This window comes from Artemia franciscana, chromosome 20 (assembly GCF_032884065.1).
Source record: "Artemia franciscana chromosome 20, ASM3288406v1, whole genome shotgun sequence".
Lineage (NCBI taxonomy): Eukaryota > Metazoa > Arthropoda > Branchiopoda > Anostraca > Artemiidae > Artemia > Artemia franciscana.
Window position 1 is genome coordinate 28,416,854 of NC_088882.1, and position 24,505 is coordinate 28,441,358.

A 24,505-nucleotide genomic window follows, 5' to 3' on the forward strand; every position below is an offset into this window, starting at 1 on the left:
ATGGAGAGCATAGTTTGTTTAATCTTGGCTCGTGGAGGCAGTAAACGTATAAAGAACAAAAATCTTTGCCGAATAAATGGGACAAGTTTAATTCTACGATGTCTTCAAACTGTTACCCGAGTGAAAGGTCAGTTTACTTGCTTACTTAAATCTCGTTTATCCTCGAAGGGTGCATTGGAACCAGGACAAGGTATGACGGGTTTAACAGGGTATGACGACCTTTCTGGTGCTGTTCTCGGGTGATGCACAACGCATTGGTAGTAAAATTCTTCGACCTATCTATTATGTGGTAGAAGCCTACATGAGAATAAAAATGGTGTGGGACCAATTGCTGTAAAGATAACACTGGGTGATTGTGAGCTATGGGACGAAGGTATGAGTGTGGTCGTGGATGTCGGTGAGATAGACGAAAGGCTACGGGACAGGAGATTCGAATGTGACCCGAAGAAATGGCAAAGATCATGTAACCAGATCTGTATGCAAAGGCCCAAGAGGTGTTGGTAAAAAGAATCAATTTTAGGGGTGAATTGTTTGGGGGAGGGATGAGTTGAATTGTTTGGTAAGTATGAGAGTGGATGGGTTACCACTCAGGAAAAGAAGGGATCATAAGATCAGGTCCTTAGTCTTGCTCAATGTATGAGGGAAAATAGGAAAAACATTTATGGGTGAATTTTTTTTTTGGAGAACACAAAGAATTGGAAGAGATAAGGGAATATTTTGGGGGAAATGCTGTATTGAGGATAATAATTTTGCGCAAGTTCAAAAGTCTGGAAAAAAATCCTGTTGGATTTTGGATTGCATTTACGCATTTATGCGTTAGATATTAAATGATACCAGTTTTTGCTTGGTGTCTGATTCCGTTTGTCACGGTCCTTGTAGGTTATGTACAAATAATTATTATTATCATTACAAACTTTTGGGGTTGCTGGCAAAGAGGCAACGTTTATAGCGTCGGTGCAGGAGCCTTGGCTGTAAACGAAGTAATGGGGAAAGTCAAGGACGCCAAACGTCACACTCATACCAAGGTAATTAGCTTTCCTAATGCATGCATTTATAACTCTAAAAACCTAGAGGCTTGGAAATAATCCAACTGCTGTTCAAGGTGAAGCAGGAGCAACGCTAATATTTTATCGGTCTTTCTTTTTTTTTCTTTTTTTTTCTTCGCTACCGATCTCAGTATAGTTAGAGAAAGTGATAAGTGAAGTCAGGTTGAAAATGCTAAGATGTGCAATTGTTTTCTGACCCAATTGCAAAATGTTTTTTTTAGAATAGTAAATTGAACAATTTTTGAATCCAAACAAAGTATAGTGTTTTCCCCAAAGGTCTGATAAGGGTGCCATCTGGCGGCCTGAGACTTTAATCGCTTTATTTGGCCTGGATGTTGGTTTGGCACAGTATTGGTTTTTTGGAGGTTGGGCGGAGGGGATTGTCCCACTTAGTAGGTATCCATTTATGGTAGCGATGTTCTATGGCTGCTCTTTGTTCGTATACAAATAAAAGCGACATTTTACAGAACGGGGGGGGGTTGTATTGAGAAAAAATTAATCTTTTAAACATTATTTCAACCGTTTCCGGCATATGAAGTCATTCTTTTGGCTGCTGAATGCGCACTGACTGGAAGACGCAGAGGTGTTGCTAGCCGAATCTCTGTTTCTCCCCATCAAAACAAGTAGCCACCACAAATATTTCAAGTGGGTAGCCATACACTGGTGCATTGTTTTAAAACTTAATTAAAGCGGAGAAAGCGGTAGATTGTGTTTGAAGAACACACCCCTTAGATGTATGTACTATTTAATGTTTTTTCCTTTTGGGTTTTTAGTTTACTTTATCATATAACATTATTCTGAGCAGGCTTCGTAATTAACAAATATTCCTGTTCTTTAGGATTTTCTGAAGTTTGGGTGTCAACTGACTCACCTGAAATTGAAGAGGAGTCGCGACAAATATCTTGCGTTAAGATTCATAGAAGAGCAAGCTATGCCAGTTTAGACTCGGCATCATCTCTGTGTGCTGTCAAGGAATTCTTAGAAAGCCATACCGGTAAATATTCTTGTTAAGACCTTAGATAAAATGATGTAGTAAAAAAATTAACTACTCAGTTTCCAAAACCGTAAGCAGGCTGTGGTTTGTATTGCATTTTCTTTATTTATTGAGTGTCCGTAACTCCCAATGACTACTCAGAAAGCAATCACTTGTCGTAATACGGCTGCCATCTGAAGTATGACTTTCTCCGGAGCACTTTTAGAGGCCGTGTAAATTAGTTTCCGATGATCATGGAGGGGGAGCCTTCTGTATGTCTGAACTCATGCATTTCATACCCTTTTATGTATCACGGCTTGGTGATTCAACTAGAAATTCCACGTTTTTTTTAAACGAGAAATAAGAGAACTGATCATTCTATATTCAGAGGATGAGGGCAAAATGTTTTTTTTGTCGATCCTCAAAGAGAGCAAAGACTAAATTTGTTTCCCCTATTTGTGCCCATCACTCGACTGGCTCTATCCTAGTTTCATAAATAACCATCATGCATTAGTGTAAGTAGGAGCGATCGCTATCTTATTTTTCCCTTCCGCCAAACTCCTTTCTGGTAGGAATAGTTAGTTCGCAATCTATACCATAATTAATTAACATTTAATCCGTAAATAGACTGAATCTTCTAAAAATATGGCATGGAGTCGAAATTAAGAGTACATCATTAAAATTATCATGGCCAAAAACCTTGTACATTAGACTTACAGTTCCCTGCCCTGAACAATAAGAAAAGTCACTTTTTAGAATGGGTAGTCCTGACGTGTCCTCATTTCTCTCCTCCACTACTAGCTTAGCACTGGAACATCATAGATAGTTACGAAATCCCCATGCTACTATAACTAAGGCTTTTAAATATTTAATCATAAAATCAGCAAATAGGATTCTATTTTTAATACCTTCCAACCTAAGCAAGACTTAGCAGCTTCATTGTACTACTTCCAGCCTAAGCGTCCTATCTTTCCTCTCTGAATAAATTTTCGTGGACAGCCCTAATCACTTATGTATCTGTCTGGTATACCATACAAGGATAGGACCTTCACTAAAGCTATTCTATTGGTTGAATCAACTGCTTGCTCATAATATATAAAATTGAGAACTAAGAGATTAATGACTCTGGCACCTCTCAGTTATTAATCTAGGGGTGAAAGTTTAGTGTACATATTCTCTGCTCTTCCTAAAAACACACAATTCCTCTATTAAAACTTTATCTTGGGATTTTCAAGTCTTAAAGGTATCGCCATGCTAAGTAATTTGCTTGTTATAGAAACCAGGCTACTACACCAAGGTAGACATATGGTTTTAAAATTAGGGGATTTAATGCCCAGGCTAGTGCAAAAGAGATGCTGGCTCAAGCAAATTGGATAATGGCAAATTCTACTACACCAAGGCAGAAACATGGTTTTTAAATTAGGGGATTTAATGCCCCAAGTAGTGCAAAAGAGATGCTGGCTCAGGCCAGCATCTCTTGGTATATATAGTAAATTTATGTTCTGTATATTATACAGAACATAAATATAGTAAGTATATTATAGTAAATAGTATATTATAGTAATTATAGTAGATTATATTATTGTATATTATAGTAAATATAAACTTAGTATATAATAGTAAATTTATGTTCTGGACCACTCATCAAATCATTAAATTTACCCCTTTTCAATCGAATTTGCGCTATTTTAAACGAAAATTTTCAGCATTTTTACTGTTTTCCATCCCTATATTCAAAATGAAAACAGGTGAATCAAATTTGATCTTATTTTTATACTTTTTCACAAGGTGAACACAGGTTCTAGGCCCTCACCTAGATCACCCCTTAATTTACATTTCAATTGAGTTCACGCCATTTTAAATTAAAACTTCCGACATTTTTACAATTTCGCATCATGAGCCTTAGGATCAAAACAGATCTTGTGAAATAAGAATTAAATTTCTGAAATAAGAGTTTAATTATATCCAATTTTTCCTATGCTGCCAATAAAATGTAATAATTGAATATTTAGTTGATAGATATCAACATCTAAATAATTTGCATTGTCTTTATTTTTTCTTTCAATAGTCTTTAAAATCATACCTTTATCTAATTTTAAATTTCTTTTCAAGATCAGCTGCCTTAGAATAAAAACGCTTAGGTGCGAATAGATCGACCATATCACCTTTAAAATCTATAGTCAAAAAGATTTTCTTTCCATATTTAGTTGTAACATATTTCATTTCTATAATCGTGTGTTCAATTCCAATGTCTAAATCTTCTTTCCTAATAGTTTGATTATATTTATTTTCTATTTTCATTTCGCTTAAGATTTTCTCCATTTATTAGTAGATGAATCAGGAACACTTAATCAAAGATATGGTGAAAAGATGAAAGGTGGGAAATTTAGTGAATTAGAAAACAGTCAAGGAATTGGCATTTACATGAATACTAATTATATGATTGAAAAATTATAATTATTAAATTATAGTTATTAATTTTTAATTAATTAGTTATTAATAATTATTTAATTTTAATTATTAAATTATATTATTTGCTAGACAGCAGAGCTGCTGGAAATACATTTGATGAAGTGGGAAATGAAGCTGTTGACCTGCTCGATTCATTATTCAAAAATAAAATTAGTAAGACAAATGACTATAATACTATTTACAACAACTATCTCAGAATTTGAATTTTATAAAAAAAATACTTGGTAAAATTCTAGTTGATTAACTTTTGGCTATCTCAGAAAGGGGTTAGGTTAGGAAAATGAAACTTTCAGGGATGGGTCTAAAGGCTAAAGTATGTCCCGGGAATGTATTTTGAAGTACCCACCTCCACTCCTTCTCCCTCTAGAGGACCCTGAAATTTGCCTAGATGACAGGTCTATACCTATTGAAATTGTGACAAAACAACATTTTACCTTAATTTTCAGTTACTAGTTGCCTTTTCTCTGCCTTTAGTTCTAAAAATGCAATTCCTGTTATTTGAGTAGAATTCTGAGCCACATCAATGTTTTTCCAAAATTTAGGAAATGTATTTGCATGTTTTTAAAACCTTATAAATTGGGATTGAGCAAAGTTGTGAAGCGGAAAACCATTTTGTTGTACTTCATTCAAGTAGAAGATCTATTTTGCAAGGTTTCACATTTATAAAACAAATATTTTTAAAGGTTATCAAAGATCAGGGCCCTCTAGAGGGAGAAAGTATGTCCCGGGGGACATACTTTAGACTTTAGACTCACCCCTGAAAGTTTCATTTTCCTAACCTAACCCCTTTCCGAGATAGCCAAAAGTTAATCAACTAGAATTTTACCAATTACTGTTCTAATAAATGGTTTTGATTATTATTAGTGGTAACAAAAGTGAAATCAAACAGTTTTATACAAGTAATCCGGTCACGTTAGATCGAAACTCTGATTATGTAATAGCTTTAACTCAATGTACACTATGGTATTCATGATATAACATTAGTGATCAGTTTAAAAATAATACCTTTGAATACAGGGAAAAAATAAAGATGAATGGGTTAACGTTATTATACTCAATGTGTTGTATGATGAAAAGGGTTTAAATTATTTCTTAACTCGTTATTTCAATTCACCCCTAGGTCGACGCCCAATCATTATATCATCCAATCTAGCAACAATGAAATTCGTTATTATTTTGAAACAGAATTATATATTTTGGTTTAATAGTGATTCATGTTATATTTTAGGATTTGAAAATGAAGCTGAACTAAGTAGTAAATATAATGAAGGTACTAAAGTTCCTAATATTACAAAAAATGTTGATTTAATACATATTCACTGCTAATTATTGGGTAGTTCAATTGTGAATGGGAATGCAACCTCTAATATAATATGGAGTTTTGCTCCAAAAGCAGAACCGGGAACGCTACTCTGTGAGATTCCTATGGAAAGGCAATATATTCCAATCAACCGAAACGAATATATCAACGCGCTAAAAATGACTATAACTGATCAATTAGGAAGATTAAATGATTTGAATGGAGAGAATACTGAATATGTTATGGACTTGAACAACGTTTAATGAAATTATTTAATAAAATATATTTGTAATGAATTTTGATCACTAAGAAACAATTATTGTATACAAAACAGTGTGGTAGCGGGATTGGTAGTTTCTTTAAAAATACCGCCAATGTTCAATTATTCAGGATGTCCATAAAAAATATAAAAGATGGTGATCGTTCCATTTATAGCATTATGATTAACCCTCGGCTAGAGTTATTTAAAAATAGAGTGTTTGAATATGGAAAAGATTGGATAGATTATAATCAAATAGAGCTAAATGATGTAAAATCTCTAAAAGATATCGTTTCTCTATTATTGATGATTGTACAACCAAATATGAATATACAGAAATTAGAAAATAGTATCAAATCAATTAAATTGTAATTTCATTTTAAAAGATGTCGAATCTTGGATTCTTCCAAGTGATAGTTCCCTTTATGCAAGAGTGGAACGTTCTCGTATAACTTGGGAAAATTAGCTCTAACTGTGTCCCCCCCCCCAGAATTTTAACGAAATTACGCCCCTGTTTCCCTTGTAAAACTTTTTTCGGTAGTTTTATAAAGCATCTTGTTCTAATTAAACGATCCTTGTGGTTCAGGCTCATAAAAAATTGAGAGAAAAAGTCAAACTTTAGTACCATGATTCCCAATTCAGGCCTCAACGTTTGGGCATAGCAATGTTCTGGTGGATCAGGGGCAGGACGTGTACCCTTCGACTGACTATACTTTAGAGCCTTAATTTAAAAAAAAAATTCATATGAATGATGTTTCACTCATTATGCAGTTAAAGAGAAAAAAGATACATGATTGCATTCTAATGACGCCATACATTGTAAAAAAAAATCACGTTTTAAGCTTTTTTCATGTGAATCCTATATATTTGTAATCAGCTTAAAAATATTATTCTTTTGGTGTGTCTATTGATACAAAAATTCCATTTTTTAGGGTTTGTTTCTATTGAGTCGAGTCACTTCTTATGTACAGTTCGGTACCTTGGATTACTTGATACAAAGCAATATAAGAAGGATAAACAATATAGTAGTTTATGATTTACATGTGTTTATAATTAAGGCCGCAAAAAGTCCCCCCCCCCTGAAATGTTTGTCTGATTCGTAAAAACGTAACAAAGATGAATATAAACAAAAATATCAATTTTTTTAAGTTCTTTACACCCCCACCCCCGAAAAAATTCCTTTTGTAAAGCTCCCTCCCCTCGAAAAAACAAATCCTGGATACGACCCTGTTTATAACTGATTTACCGTCTGTATAATACGCAAAGTAGGTGAAGCCTAAGACAAGTTAGTATACAATTCTCAAAATCTTCGTTCCCAACGAGCACGAATTGATCGAAAATTGCGTCGATTATTTTTTGGGGTAAGGGGCAAAGTATTTTGTTTGTGGTCCTCACAAAATAGTATGACCTACGAATGTTTCTTAAATTTATGGCAGTTGTCCAACAGGGATCGCTACCAGTATATAATCCTAGTATGTACTTTGCCAAAACTATGTAGAACTAAAAATTTGAAAGTTATACTTTAAGCGCTTTAAAATAAATTTCTGAAGAAAAAAGAAATATTCCTTTAAAAATATATGTCAAAGATTTAAAAGGGTTTTGACATTCAGTGGGTACTTGCAGCCAATATCGGGAACAGGGTAGTTTCTGATAAAAATTTGTTTTGATAAAAATCCTTACTTATGTCACTTGCAGGGTTGCCACCTGTAGCACCAAAGTACCATTTTAGCACTATTATTATTTATAGCACTGTAGCACCTGCTCAGGGCTACTGGAATTACAAAAGTGCTATTTTAGCACTTTAACGGGATTTTTTAATTTAGCACAGAAAATCGGTGTGTAGCACGTAAATTTGGGCAATTGTAGCACTTTAGGAACTGACCGTGGTGGCAACCCTGGTTGCTTGGGTGGAGATATCTATGAAGAACAGGGCTTCTTTGTGCATGCGTACAGAACTAACAACAATATGTGCTTGTAATTCTAAATTTTTAGGTATCACTACACTCGCTCTCGTGCAGTGTACATCACCCTTCCTTAGAATATGCGACTTGGATGAGGCGTGCTTAAAGATGTCTTGTCCAGCATGTGATTCAGTTTTCTCGGTTAAAACAGACAAAGCATTACGTTGGAAGACAAAAGATGGTAAGAGAAGCTGGTGAAGTAAAACCTATTAGTTTATTTTACTACCCTATCTCTATTATCACAATTAAAAAAACAGAAAACCAACCCTTCACCCATCCATCCCTCCCCCCAATACCCACAAAATCTTTTCTCGATTGATATTTCTGCAATTATTCAATTTTTCATCTTAATATAGAAACTTGTTTTGATAAATACATATTTGTTTAAACACTTTAACTGTTACAAAACAGAACCTGAAAAGATTCGTTCAATAAATTCTTTCTATTAACAATTTAGCTAAACCATTTTGATTCTTTGATTAAATAATGGAATAAGATGCGCCTATATTCAATGACTACCGTAATGTAGGGTTTAGACTTCAGCTCAGTAAAAGATCACAAATCATGCAAATATCTTCAATAGGAAAAAAGGATGAAGAACCTCAAGTGCCATTGCAGGTGCATAGGGCGTCGACTTTTCAGTTGCACGGTCTTTTTTTTACAGGGACAAGTAGCAAGCCTGTCGCCAAAAGTCAACGCTTAGGGTGTTGACTTGTCAGTTGCTCGGTCTTTTTTTACAGGGACAAGTAGCAAGCCTGTCGCCAAAAGTCAACGCTTAGGGCGTTGACTTTTCAGTTGCTCGGTCTTTTTTTACAGGGACAAGTAGCAAGCTTGTTGCCCAACCTTGCTGCAGCGGGGAATCTTCAATATGAATGAATGAAAATCCCCATTCTCATCTACCCTGAACTTTTGGCAAAATAAGCGAATTTTAATGAAGATGGACTAGCCCCTGATGTTTTCCTTATTTGAAGAATTGGAAAAAAATAGCCCTTTACAAAAAACTGAGCTTGCTTGAGTTTTTCAGAAAATTATAATTGTACGCTAAAAGCTACCATTATCACTGGTAGTAAAAGACTATTGAGAACCTTCTGCATAAGTCTTCTATTTGCTTCAGACGACTTATTGATTTCATGAATTAAAAAAAATAGTCTAGAAATCTTAGCTTCTTTTCAAATCACCGCTCTTGGGAAAGGAAAAAACAAGGTTACACCAGTTCGACCCATGCTAGAATATAATATCCATGTTTTTCAAGGCGAGAGACTGTAAACCTCCATCTTAGAGTCCTTGGATGTTTCCCTACTTAAGTCATGTTTTAGGGGTTTCAAGATTTTATTCGGAATTCTTTAAATTTCTTCTCATAATGAGTTTTCTATTTCGTATGATAATATTGGATAAAATTTCCAATTCCAAACCGCTGAAAAATGTTTCTCACTAGACATTTTTTAAAGCGTTCCTTAATCTTGGTTACAATGCGTTGTGATTCCCTCTTCACTTGACTGCAGATATAATTGGTACTTAATATCAATTAAGGCAACCAAATTAAATTTCTTGATTTCTCTAATCACCTGTAGAATGTATGTCTGTAATCCTTCCTTGGGCTGGAGTAGGTATAACTGTCAAGAAGGCCTTTGGTGACACACCTTTTTTATTCAAGAATGACCTACATATACTTAGTGCCCCTCCCCATGAAATCCTAAATTTTCTTGAATACCTAGGCACTTTTTGTAAATAATCAATTTAAATGTGCTTTTTGACTGTCCCCTCCTCCACCAAACAAAGCACGCCCTTCGCAAAAAAAAATCCTTGGTACATGCTAGAATGTCCCCTTACTGTTACTGAAAGACACAAATATCGACACATTTTGCTCAAAACGATCGACCAAAGATCGTATAACAGAAACTCCAGAGATAACACATCCCCCCCCCCAAACTATGGAGGCAAGTGTTTTAAATTGTGCCCCGGGGGCATATAATGTTTTTATGAAAGGAATGGTCGTATAAACCACAGAGGGGCTCATTTGATTGTAAATTGGAATTTATAGAGTTAATTTTTAGGGTCAAGAGTGATTGGAGGACAACTAACGCTCCAGGGCCCTTTATTCTCCAAATGCATTACATCAAATTTTGAGATAGCCATTTTATTCAAAATAGTTTGAACATCAAGCAAAAAAAAACTCAGGGGTCGACACAATCCCCAAGGTCCAGGGGGAAATGTTGTAAATTATACCCAAGGTGCAGATAAGGTTTGTGTAAGGGATGGTTGTATAAACATCGGAAGTGGCTCATTTTATAGGCAATTGAAAGTTCTAGTTACCTTTTTAAGAGTCATCAAAAGTGACCTTCTTTTCCCCACATACATCCGATCAAAATTTTGAGATAGCCATTTTGTTTGAAAACGTCGAACGATCAAATGACAAAAACTTTGGGGTCAGCATACCCCCTCCCCCAAGAAAAAGGGAAGGGCTGTTACTTATGGCCCGGGGCGTATAAGGTATTTATGGAAGGAATAAGTCGTATAAACTTCTAAGGGGACTCAAATGGTTAGAAATTGAAAGTTCTAGTTCCCTTTGTAAGATTTGAAAGTAACCAGATGGCAAGCAGCCTCCTCCTACCAGCCTGAAGCCTTGCTTTACTCTAAATTCAACCGGAAATTTTTCAGTCTCTTTTCCCTAAACTCGAACTCGACTCAAAGAACCCTTGTAGTATGCTTTAAGCAGTTCTACAAATTTAAGGGGCATTTTATTATTTTCAAGAATTTTCCAAATTTTTGGCGAGTGATTGAATCGAAAGGGGAAATGAAGTCCAGAAATATCCGAATCAGGGGCAAATTATGCCTTTCAAACTGCTGCGTAATGGATAATGCTGGATAATTTTTCCCAAAACCCACCCGATAATTTTTTTTTATATAGCCATTTTATTGAAAATAGTTTGATTGTATGATAACAAAAAACTCTGGGGTCGACACAACCCCCAGAGCCCAGAGCCCAGTGGCAAGTGTTTTATGCTATGCCCCGGGAGCATATAAGGTTTTTATGTAAGGGATGTTATTATAAACTTCAGAGATAGCTCATTTGATTGGAAATTAAAATTTTCATTTTTATTTTCAAGGGTCAAAAGTGATCGGAGGGCATCTAATCCCACCCACGTTCACACACACCCTCTTTTCCTTAAATACATCCGAAAAATTTGGGATAGGAACTTTCTTTGAAATATTCCAATGATCAGAAAACAAAATCTTTTTGATCAAAATCCCCTCTTCCATAAAGCGGGAAAGGATTGTAATTTTGTCCCTGGGCATTCGAAATTTTATGGAAGAGATGGTCGCTTCAGCTGGGACTCAGATGATTAGAAATTCAAAGTTCTAGTTCCATTTTTAAGAGTCAAAAGTGATCCGATAGCACTAGCCCCCTCCTCCCCACCATTCCCTTTTCCTTTTATGTGTCCAATAAAACTTTTTACGGAACATTAAACAAGAGAAAACGGGTTTTAATCCCCCTTGTGTTCCTGGCCATGGAGCCTTTCGAGGGGGAATAAGTGTATTGTATTTCCATTTTGTCTTCTAACAAAACAGTGAACAAAAAATGAAAACAAAACTGTACTTGAATTAAAAAAATATTCCAAATGTTTCGGCCCCAGTCCTGGAGCCTTTCTCAGCGGACAAAAAAGGGAGAGAACGAAAAAAGTGTTTTTAACATTACACACAAAAAAAAACACGACAACTAACCACACGAAGAAGAAAAAGAACAAAATAATAACAATAAACAAATAAGAACAACTCACATTACAAACAAACTTCCAGCAATGATGCTACAACACAAGGAAAAAGCCAAAGCGAATATCTCTAGTGAAATCATGGGTCACTATCCTCTCAACTATCAGTGTATAAATGGGAATCTATTAAAAGTGAAGACCACATTTACTTGAATAAACAAAAGAAGGTCACCGAGCCCCAGGTCCATCACCTCTAACTAAATCTCACTGGCCAATTAACATATTCATGGATTATAAATTAAATGGATTTTTTTTCTCTAGTTTAGCTGCAGTCCGTTGACTTTTCCCAGCTTTAACCTCATTCTGTCTTTCGTTTGCAAGGTTATCACTTGTTTTAGGAAAATCAATATTAATTACTACTGGTTGAATTTTTTACCTGCTCCTTAATTAAACTATTATAAATTGAGTTTAGCCTAAAATCCCCTTCATCTCTATTAATACCCCATAGATAGTCTTTTTATTTCTATAGTATCTCTGAACTTTTGCAAAAATCCTATACACGTATCTTTAATTTTTGTCTGATCAAATAAAATACTATGATGAGGAAAATTAAATATTTTTTCTGCCAATATGTGCGAACAAAACTCAGAATGAGGTAAAAGCTGGGAAATGTCAACGGACTGCAACTAAACTAGCAAACAAAAATCCATTTAATTTATAATTCATGAATTTGTTGATTAACCGGTGAGATGGACCCGGGGTTTGGTGACCTTCTTTTGCTTGTTCAAGTAAATATAGTCTTCACTTTTGATAGATTCCCATTTATACACTGATTGTTGAAAGGAGAGTGACCCATTGTTTTACTATAGACATTCGCTTTGGTCTTTTCCATATGTTGTAACATCAGTGCTGGAAGTCTGTTTATAATATGAATTGTTCTTATTTATTTATTGTTATTATTTTTTCTCCTTTATCGTGTGTTTAGTTGTCGGTTTTTTTTTTGTGTGTTATGTTTTGAAAACTTTTTTCTTTCTTTTTATTGTTCTTTTCTTTTCTTTCTGTTGAGAAAGGCTCCTGTACGTGGGGCCGAAATATTCGGAATATTTTTAATTAAGTTTTGTTTTTATTTTTTGTTAACTGCTTTGTTGAAATTAAAACCCGTTTTCTTTTGCTTAATTTTTCACAAATGGAGAAGCAGTGTGGTCTAAGAAATCATAAAACTTTTTATATAGCCATTTTTTTTAAATAGACCAAAAATCATAATTGATGACCATAGAATAACACAGCCCCCCAGAACACGGGGGCAAGTGTTGTTAGTTATGTCCCCAGTGTATAATAGGTTTTTGTGGAAGGGATGGTTGTATAAACTCTATATATCATTATATATAATCATTGTATATTATTATATACAATCAGAATTTTGACTTCCAGAATTTCTACTTCTAGTTTCCATTGTATACAGAGGCCGTTTTAGGGGAGGGGGGCAACAGACGGGTCCTTGTCCCGGGTGCAGACATTCCAGGTATGTAAATTTCAAATAAATAATCTGACTGTTATAATCATTTTGTAATTTTTGAAATTTTATCTTTATTAAAGTGAGGTAGAGGGCTCAGTTGGCAGTGAATATAAGCAACTTAACTCAGAAAATTTTCATTTTTACCCATATCTTCATCACCAAATCATGAAAATATAAGTAAGTTGCCGAATTTAGTTAGTTTTACCGTTTTTTTTGCGATATTTTGTGTTCCTTATGTTGATAGATGAAAATTTTGTTAAAACTTGTTCAAAAAAATCATAAGAGGCAGGGGGGTGGAGGAATGGCTCGCCAATCGATGTTTTGTTCGTGGCGTAAGAGAGGACAGAACCGCCACTGATTGTGTCACTTGAATGAACACATTCTCAAAAGTTTAATCTGCGTCTCTGAAGCAAAAGCCAACCATTGAACAGTGAAGAGTTAGCATTTAAGTGTTGAAATTCCTGGGATATATTGTAAAAAATGCCGTACTTCTGATATGATTATTGATACCGAAGCAATTGTTAAGTATTAGTGTCTTTTTATTCACAGTTATTTTTGTATGGACTAAAAAGTAAGTAGCTGACGCTGTAAAAGTTACAGTTATCTGCGTTTATTGAATATTGCAGTGGAAGGGGCAAATCCCGGATTTTTGTTCGGGGAGAGGGTACAGAAAAAAACTTTAATTTTTTTTTCATTTTTTTATGTTTTTGTCAGTCGGCCAAAATTTAAAGTTGTTTTTCAAAACCAGTGAGCCACATTCCGCTACTGTGTACTTTCTTGCATCATTCTATCTTGCATTATCATCCCCTTCCATTCTTACGAGGGGGAAGACATAAACCCAGAATCAGCCATTTCACTTGTAAAAACGAAAACACACCTGAGCTACAGACCTCTTATTATTTGAAAAACCATATGACGCCTCTGTAAGAATGCCTTCCCCCCTTCCATTAAAAAATTGAGCAGGACACAAAAGGAGTATTTTGTTTTATTCTTGTGAGGGGGAAGGCATAGTCCCAGCACCAGCTCTCTCACATGTAAGACTGAAAACACGCTGAAGCTAAAAACTTTTTGTTATTTAAAAAAAATGTAATGCTTCTGTAAGAATGTCTTTTTGTTCAATCTCACCATAGCTGACACTTTTAAAGATCGTTTTTGTCATTTTTACACTTATGAGATAAGTGCCGCAAACCGTTTGGTAAGCTGTTGAGGTTTTAGCAAAAATATAAAGAAAAACGATCAAAAATTGGGTTTTTTAGGGCCAAACGAAAATACTGAAAAAAGCGAATGTTTCGGGAGGACAACCGCCTCTCTTTTTCAGCAGCCACGATGTAGGAGAAAGCCACAAAAATGTGAAAAGACAAAGATAAACAAAATAATGCAGAGAGTCAACTTGAAAAAAAAAATAGTAAAAAAGCAAAATTAAATGGTGAATAAAATTAAATAAAAGTTAAAATTAGAGGAATTAAAACCTAATACCTAACAACCAAAGGCGAATGACTCCCAATATCCACGATTATCTTTGGACTATTCTCGAAGGATACTGCTAAATGAACCTCGTATTTGATTGTTTGTTCTTTATATTATGGCAGGTCAATTTGGTTTAAGAAATTATCTTCGAAGACTTAGCACGGTAATGTAAATCAGGTGATAGCTTAAATAGTTTGTGTCTGTGTCTGGTTGATATAGGAAGCGGAGTTGCCACCCCTAGTAACTTATCACTATAGCATGTAAATCACTAGAGTATTGAAGAAAACCGGTAAATCAACCATAAAATCACTAAAATTCAGTGTTTTTCACCTGGTCACAACCATGACAGGAACTTTAAAAAATTTTGAAAGATTAGTGCGACAGGTATATTGACATCCTTACTATACAAGAACTCTTATTGAAAGTAGGTGCGTAAGTTCACGAAATCTGTAAGGGTGGAAATGCTTGTTTTTTTTATGAAGATACAAAAAAGAGGGGACTGGGGTCGTCCCCATCCCCTTCCCAGTTGGTGCCTCTGACTCGAAGTTAAGTGAAGAGGCTTTCCTGTGGCTATGTTCTTTTCATCCTCGTATGGTTTGTTTTGATTTGCGTTTACTTGTTTTTCCTTTTAACTGCTTTTTTTTGCTCCACCTCTTTTGTCATATAGTTAGTCATCAATAAACTGTGAATTATTATTTTTGTTTTCTGAAGGTATTACAGAACATTAGTGTTTTTAAGGTATAAGTCAGCCTGTTAATTTCAATCCAGCTCAAAGACCACGGAGCCAAGATATGGAGGCAGAGTTTGTCGAAACGGGAGGATTTTACTTTTTTCGAACTTATCTGACTGAAAGAAATCTGCTTCAAGGACCGAGGTATTGAAGTTCTATTTATAAATATATTTGTATGTTTTAGGTCTCATATTATTACACTAAATCAATATCTACTAGATAAATTAGATTAATAAATTAATATAATAAGAGTCATATATTTATTCATATTAGGATTACATATATACATAAAACGTATATAATATAGATAAAAAATTAATATGATATAATACCAAATTTTGTATAATATAATAGGTTCAGGTTCATTTATTTTACAATCATTTATGCATAATATACTAAATATAAAAATATCTGGTAGAGAGACAAGCTCGTTTTGTACAGATAAAAACAACCAAAGAAATAAGTAAATAAAAAAAAATGCAGAATATGTTTAAATTTATAAATATTTTTCGGTACAATATATATATATATATATATATATATATATATATATATATATATATATATATATATATATATATATATATATATATATATATATATTGCTGTTGTTGTTTTGCTTTATTTTTTTTCTTATCTGATAAAACTCCCTTTATGTATGGTACGAATAATCTATGCTAATTTTATTTTTACTAATTATTCTATGATTTGTATTTGACAATGATTTCAATAAAAGTTGCAGATTTGGGATCATGTTCTCATGCGTCATGTTAATCTATGTTTTAAAGCCAGAATAAACCGTATCCTGTACATAGGCTAGATTTTTTATGTTGAGCATTAAACATATGTATTTTTACATGTGTATGATCATGCTGGATCCAGCTATTGAGTATTTTATTGATACTAATAAGTCTGCCTTTTTTTTCTTATAGAGGTGTTTAATTAAAGTTTACCTAAAACACTTATAGTGAAGAACGAATTAAAACCCATAGTAACCGAAATATATAAAAAAAAAATAGGATTTTCAACAAGATACTTGACAAAAGATAATATTCCTAGCAGTGAACTGCACAGCAAACTATTGTGAGTAAAATGGGCGTAGTAACAGGAAATAACAATTTACTTTTCTATGAGCCCTTAAATAGCTCTCTAAGAAGTACCTGTGCCCCGGTAGCAGTGGAGGGAAAAAGGAGAAAAAAGAGGCACATCAGTATGTACACGCACAAAAACTGATTTTTGTGTGTGTTCAAGACAGGGGAATATAAGTTTCCTGGGTTTTTGACCATCCTAGTACTTTTTTTTCAAAATAATAAGACGTCTTCGAAATCACCGTCATTGCGAAGAAGCACATATTTCAATTTTGTTTAGAATAAAGTAAAAAAAAAATGGATATTCTCTTATAATTATTTTCAAGTGATGATTTAAAGAATTTTCTAGAAGAGAGGATTCTAAGAGTCACTTATAGCTAGTCGCTAAGAGTAGTGAGGTACTGTAAAGAGCAAAGGCTGCTTTTGAAGTACACCTGATGGTGTACTTTTTGTTTCGATTCGAGGCTATGTTTTTTGAGTTTTAGACTATCTTTCAAAATTCCCACAAACTTTTTTTTAGTTAATATCTACTATTAAGACTAAAAATGATAATAAATATTCCAGATTCTGATTCCAGAATCAGCTGACAATCAGCTAACTGTGTGCATCCAACATCACCGACAGATGTGCTGAAAGCAAAGGACCTTGCTCTTCGAAGCATCAAAATTGATACCAATTTCGGCATAATCCCTACTAAGCATAGAGAAATTTTCCTCCACAGACGATACAGTTCTACTTAAATTCAGGATGTTGTCAGCGCAATCGAGTATGGAAAGTTCCAAACCTATAAAAACAAAAATAACTCTAACCTTTTTCTGGTGTGCAACCACACTATTATTATACAATGGTGGCGAAGTTACCCCACCCTAGCGGATTCCTTTTAAACCCGAATTACGGCTTTACTCATTACTTAACCATGACGAGTAGGTACTTTCATGACAACACATAATCTTGCATGCAGGTTTTTAAATACCCGCACAACTGAACGATCGAGACCTGACTGTTTCGCACTATACAGCAAACGGGAATGCACACTAGAATCGAAAGTACGAGATCATGATCCGCAAGGATGAGCAACTCGCCACTATTCTCTATATCTATGAGAACGTTGGCAAGTATATAATGCACGTGTTCCCGACTATAGCCTTCCTTAAATTCAAACTGGTTGTCCGCAGTTGAACTAGTCTTATTTACTTCTTTAATCACAAATAACTCCATTAATTTACATAGAATAGAAGAAACTGTTATAGGTCTATATGAACAACATTGCCGGCTATCTTTATCTTTTTTCGGAGCAAGGTTCAATGTATCAAACAGTTCGAGGTAACGAACTGTAGTAAGGAGTGACCCGGCTCAATAGTAACCGAAACTCTAAAAAATGGAATTTTGATACCAATAGTTACATCAAAAAATCGCATTTTAATGCTGATTTTAAATATATAACTTTCATCAAGATTAGTCTTACCTATCAAAAGTTACGAGCCTGAGAAAATTTGCCTCATTTTGGAAAATAGGGGAAAACACCCCCTAAAAGCCATACAATCTTAACAAAAATCGCACCATCAGATTTAGCATATCAGAGAACCTTATTGTTGAAGTTTCAAGCTCCTATCTACAAAAATGTGGAATTCCGCATTTTTCGCCAGAAGACAAATCACGGATGCGTGTTCATTTGTTTTTTGTTTTTTTTTTCAGGGGTGATCGGATCGACCCAGTGGTCCTAGAATGTCGTGAGAGGGCTAATTCTAACGGAAAATAAAAGTTCTAGTGTCCTATTTAAGTGACCAAAAAATTGGAGGGCACCTAGGCCCCCTCCCACTCTCATTTTTTCCCCAAAGTTATCGGATCAAAATTCTGAGATAGCCATTTATTCATCATAGTCGAAAAACCTAATAGCTATGTCTTTGGGGACTACTTACTCCCTCGCAGTCCCCGTGGGAGGGGTTGCAAGTTACAAACTTTGACCTGGTTTACATATAGTAATGGTTACTGGGAAGTGTACAGACGTTTTCAGAGGGATTTTTTTGGTTTGGGAGGGAGAGTTGAGGTGGGGGGTTACGTGGGAGGATCTTTCCATGGAAAAACTTCTCATGGGGGAAGAGAATTTCAATGAAGGGGGCGCAGGAGTTTTTAGCATTATTTAAAAAAACAATGAAAAAATAAATATGAAAAGTTTTTTCTACTGAAAGTGAGGAGCAGCATTAAAACTTAAAACGAGCAAAAATTATTGCGCATATGAGAGGTTTACCTCCTCGTAATACCTCGCTCTTTACGCTAAAGTATTTTTAGTAATTTCAACTATTTATTCTACGGCCTTTACGATTCAAGGGTCATTCTTAAGGAATTGGGACAGAATTGAAGCTTTAGTGTAAATAGCGAGGTATGGACGAGGGGTGAACTCCCTCATATACGCAATAAAAACATACGAATATGGAAGTTCGTTACGTAAGTTAATTCGTAAATTACGTATATTTTTTACTAATGAAAATGTTCGTAAAAAAATTAAAAGTTCTTGTTGCCTTTTTAAGTAATCAAAAAATTGGAGGGCAACTAGGCTTCCTCCCTCTCTCCTTTTTTCTCAAAATCTTCCGACTATGAGAAAGCCCTTTAGCCAACAAAAAAATTAATGTGCAAATTTCGTTTTAATTATTTATGTGCGGAGAGTCAAGATCAAAACATGCATTAATTAAAAAACGTCCAGAAATTAAATAAAAAAAACAAGTTTTTTAAATTAAAGTAAGGAGCGAAATTAAAACTTAAAACAACAGGAATTACTCCGTATATGAAAGGGGCTTTTCCTCCTCAACGCCCCGCTCTTTCCGCTAAAGTTTTCTACTGTTTTAAGAAGTAGAGTTAAGAGAAAGAGTCAAACTTTAGCGTAAAGAGCGGGGCGTTGAGGAGGAAAAGACCTTTTCATGTACGTAGTAATTTCTGTTCGTTTTAAGTTTTAATGTCGCTCCTTATTTTCATTTAAAAAACGTTATTTAACAAGTTGGTTAAATGTTGTGCCTATGAGGTTAGAAATAAGTTAATGAAGATTATGAATATGATTTTTGAAAAAGGGGAAGTACCTAGTGATTTTAGGGAAACCTAGTTAAGCCCTTGTATAAGAAGAATGACAAGAGCGAGTGTGGTAATTATAGAGACATTAGCCTGGTTTATCTAGGTAGCAAATTACTTAGTATGATGATACTTTTTAGACTTAGAAATGCTGTAGACAAAGTTTCAAAAGAAGAAAAGTACGGTTATAGAAGGGTAGGGGATGTATCGACCTTAGATTTTACTCTTAGGTTAATAGTTGAGAAGTGCCTGAGCTATTAAACACCCTTAGTTCCCAGTTAATCATGAGTAAGTGCTCGATCCAGCTGATTGAAGAGCATTAGCAAGGGTCTTTCCTTATATGGTATAACAGACAAATATATCAAATTGGTTAGTGCTATATGCGATGATAGCAATGCTGCGATTAAGGTTGGAAATGAGGTTAGTACCTGGTTTCGTATTAAGTCATCTTCATATATATAACTCTTTTGATGGACTTTGTCCTAAGAAGGACAGGAAAGGCAATAGGAGAACATGGAATCAGAACCATGGAATTATGGACTCAGAGGAAAATTCAGAGGAAAAACCTTTCTTGACTTAGATTATGCTAATGATTCAAACATCCTAGATGAAGGTTTGAACAAAATGAATGAACTTTTGGAGGTTCTGCAAAAGATATACAGAATTCGTAGGCCCTACGTCTTGACCAATTGTATCTCCTAAAATTAATTTGCAATTTTCCCTGACATGGAAGGTATCCAATTGAAGACGAAAACACAGAATACTAGTAATGGTTTCCGTTTCTGAGACAAATGACATAAATAAAGTAAATTTTAAACCATTGAAATAAAAGCAAAGTATTTGCCCCTTTTTTGTTTTAAGCCAAGCAGTCTTAGCCAAGTGATTGGTACACTTGACCGGGAATTCTATTTCATTCGAGACGGGGGTTCGAATCCCGGTGTCATTCATTTCACTTTGGATGGGAGATTTGACTCCCTAAGTTCAGCTGCTCTGATTGTGTGGAGCTTGTGGATAGACAAATTCGCATATAAAATTTGAATTTCAAATACCAGCTGAGGCACGAAAACGCCAGGTCCTGGTGCAAGCACATATACAATGGTGGATATCCAGGCCAGACTCTGCTTTGGGCTTTCTAAAATCGTTTTAATGAGAATCAATGAGAAATTCAGACAGTGCAGCAAGCACTCGGTCTCTAAATTGCAGTATTCTAACTGATTCTTACACTTTTTTTCTAATTTCCCTTCAATGTTCATTTCTTTCACTTTTTTGCTGTTAAAAAAAGTCTCTTTTTTCCCAGGAAAAGGGCTACGTAATACAAAGACACTCAAAATGTTTTTCTGAAGATTCTAAGACTAAAAAAATCAGCCTTTTTCGAACACAATTTACCAGCTCAAATATATTACTAATAGAATTTTAACTCTGGGAATTTTTGTTACTAAAATTCGAGAGGGGATTGGGGAAAGTAAACTCTAGCCCTAGGACACATTAGAGGGGAAAGACAATTCTGTCCTAAGCTTTTATTTTCCGCTTCTAATGACCAAGTATTTAACCTTGCAAGTGCAGGAACAAGATCTTCAAATAGGTAATTCGAGTTAAATTGGGAGGTAGCTGTAATGACCTTGTGGCTGTTTATTTCCTTTAAGGTTAGTTTTCTTATTTCTAGGGCAGAAATGGTCATTGTTCCGGAAGAGCTGAGCATTGACATAGATACAGAAATTGACTTAAAATTAGCGCAAGTTCTTGATGAGAATCTTGGAGTTATGCTGCTATAGCAGTTGAAAATTTTCATTGATACAAATAGTGGGAGGTCTCTTTTTTAAAGGTGAATATCCTTGATTTTACACTCCAGAATCTGAAAAGGGATTTTAATCGTTTTTCATCTGGAAGAGCAGTGTGGTTATGAGTCTCAACGGGAATTCTGTGTGCTAAGGCTGCAGATTTTCTCTTTAGTCTCCTCTGAATTTCTCTATTTCTCTAGCCTCCCCTGAATTTTAGTTTGCCTAAAAAGATAAATTATTGGCAGTTTTGGGTCAGTCATAGTCTCCAAATGCTTCTTATGTTGGTAATCGTTTCTTATTGGCATTGACACCAGTGTCCACTTTAAAAGTCCCTCATGCCCGTCGCTATTCTCCACTCTGTCTTTTATTTAAAACGCCATCTGCACTCTGCTAATGGTAGAAACTACTCACGCTACCTGCCTTTTTAAGATTACAGCGGTTTTTTCCACAGTCCGAGCAAAAACTGTTAAAAAGTTCGATTGTTTTGAATATTTTTAGAGAACTTCTCTAGCAAATCAAATCATTCTTTGAGAAAACTGTTAGAAAAATTTCAAACACATACTCAAAACTAGATAAAATTCTGCTCGAACTAGTTATCCTAGTTACAAACTAGTTCTGCTCAAACTAGTTATCCAAACTAGTTATTATACTCAAAACTAGTTATCCTGCAAAGCATGATAACTAGTTTCTATGTTTACAACAGAAAAAGAATAAAGTAACTTATAAGAGTGGAAACTCGCGCTAGTGTAAGCAAAAGAACCACCAGCGCCATCTAACGTTTGGTGCTCTTAACATGCAGTCCAACCCGCCCCCTTCCCTCCCTCGCCCAAGAGTTTCGACTAGAATCCATTCTTCTTTGAAATTTTTGATACCATCAGCTCAAGATAAAATCAATGCAGGAACAAACCGTATTGAATTGGTTAAAAAAGCAGAGATGATAGTAAAATATGTAAATAAATTGGATCACTTATAGTATCCTTCTTATGCATATATTTACTTTGCTATCATCAATGCCAATTTCCATTTATCAATAAAACAAACCATTAAAGAATATAGCTGATGTTTTTAACTGATTGATTCAAACATTATTTCTAGAAAAGGTGCACTGAAAAAAAAGGAGTGTTGGAGTTTGAAATATCCTCCTAATTTTGCTTTTTTCAAAAAAAGATTAGGTTCGGAATTTTTGGTTAGGCTGGAGTGCCTTTTTAACCTTGAATTCAATGTTAAATCTTATTGAACATCACAATAAAACCTGGGATCAAGTTTTTATTTCAGTATCCTAAACAGAATATTGTTCTTACGCAACACTGCCTTCCAATAGTAGTCGAAACACCAAAATACGTTTTTCAGGGTTTTACTCTCCTATGAAATTTTTACTGTTGCTGTATGTAAATCTAGTTTTTTGAGGATCCGCTTTACAGATTCACGGTCCATTTAGACGCATGGAAAAACCGATGAGAAAAACCGTTTGTTACGAGGGGAAAAGTGTTCAAACGATAGGTGCAAAATTTTTTACATTTGTTCGTGCCAAATATATTCTTACAAAGAATCTTCGTCCTTTGTCTTAGTTTTATAAAAAGCATTGCTTGTGTTGGATAAAAACTGAAGGTCCTGGATAAAAACGACCGAACCTCAAATTTTGGCGTGCTTAATAATTGACATGCGTTTCACTTTCAAAAATGCTTGCTCATTTTTACTTGACAACACACAGAAAGAACGATTGATACCAAAGAGAAACAGGAAAAAATTCCTAACCCCAAAACCGTCGGTCTATGGGAAAAACCGATATGTTTGTGGTGCTTCCCCAGATTTCTCTTTTGGGTGACTATGTTTGCGTAAAATTTATTTTTGTTAAATACTGTCTTTTGAATTATGAAGTATATGCGAAATCCTCGTTTAAAATAATCCTGTACAGATTTGCTCTTTTGAGTGACCAGACTTGTGTAAAAATTTATTTTTTGTAAAGTACGGTCTTTTAAATTATTAAATATATGCTAAATCCCACTTTTACCATATAGATTATATAATAAAAAATTATTTTTTAATCTTTAAGAAATTTTGTGTTTATCGATAGATTTGTCTATATTATTTTTTTGTGTATATATCTTTGTTTGAAATTTGTCCAGAACAAAACGTAACTGTTACCCTCTGCAACTACAGAGTTGCTGTTGTTGTTGTTGTTGTTTAGTTGACTTTTGAGCGAATCAACCGCTCGTATACGTGCGATCCTCTTTTAAAACTTCGGCTTATGAAGCCACGACACTTTGAAAAAAAAAAATAAAAATTGGCACAGTCCACATCAACACTTAAGATATCTTGGGAAATTACTAAGAGGTTGTACAGAGTGTTCTTGCTTAAATCAATGGCACTAGTATGTACATCACACCTCTATTCTGCTAATATTGCTTAAAATATCTGTAAAAAGAAATATACTCAGATTTAAATAAGGCTAGAATGCAAGAAGAAATAAATAGATAAAAAGGTCAATACAATAAAAATAGAAGTTAATGCAGTTACTACAATTAAAGCACCTATAAAAGGAAACATAAATACGAAATAGAAAGGTCAATACAATGAATATAAAAGTCATAACATTATAACTTAAAAAAAAATAAAATAAAATAAAAAATAGATAAAAAAAATCAGAGAATGTTATGCAGATTACAACTCTTTATGTACTTATTCAACAACAACATAGTCTTTCTATGGACCCACTTAGGGGACTTAGCCTGACCTAGGATTGCTCTCATTGTAAATGCACCAAAATACTTGAGTTGCTGTTTATTTTGTTTCAGTTTATGACTGGGTGTCAGATTTTAAATGTGTTTATTTCGTTTTTTTTTCATTATTTACATATTTGTTTATTAATTGTATTTCTCTGAATAAATTATTGTCAAAATTTTATCAGTTATTCCCCGTATTTCAGTTGTCACATTTTTTAACCTTCTATATTGCCTATTTGTCAAAACCCAATTATTTAGAATTCGTAAGGTACCCCGTGAGACCTGAGCTCTTAAACATAATCATTAGAGTGATAATATAAGACAACTTGTAAGAAATAGATCGACCTCCAGTCAAATTATTCCCAGCAAAGATAATCAGAATTGAACGATCAACCTGCCACTCTCCACACGCACTTTATGTA

The 24,505-nt window shown here is 34.5% G+C and overlaps 1 protein-coding gene across 1 annotated transcript; it reads left to right on the plus strand.

Annotated features, from left to right (window-relative positions):
- On the plus strand, positions 1 to 24,264 carry LOC136040085 (N-acylneuraminate cytidylyltransferase-like). The gene is made up of 5 exons (XM_065724158.1): positions 1 to 127; positions 1,885 to 2,040; positions 8,043 to 8,192; positions 15,443 to 15,578; positions 21,246 to 24,264. Exons 1-5 carry the CDS (start codon positions 1 to 3, stop codon positions 21,352 to 21,354), a joined length of 678 nt encoding a protein of 225 aa, XP_065580230.1. The 3' UTR covers positions 21,355 to 24,264.
- Positions 24,265 to 24,505: the final 241 nt, after the last annotated feature.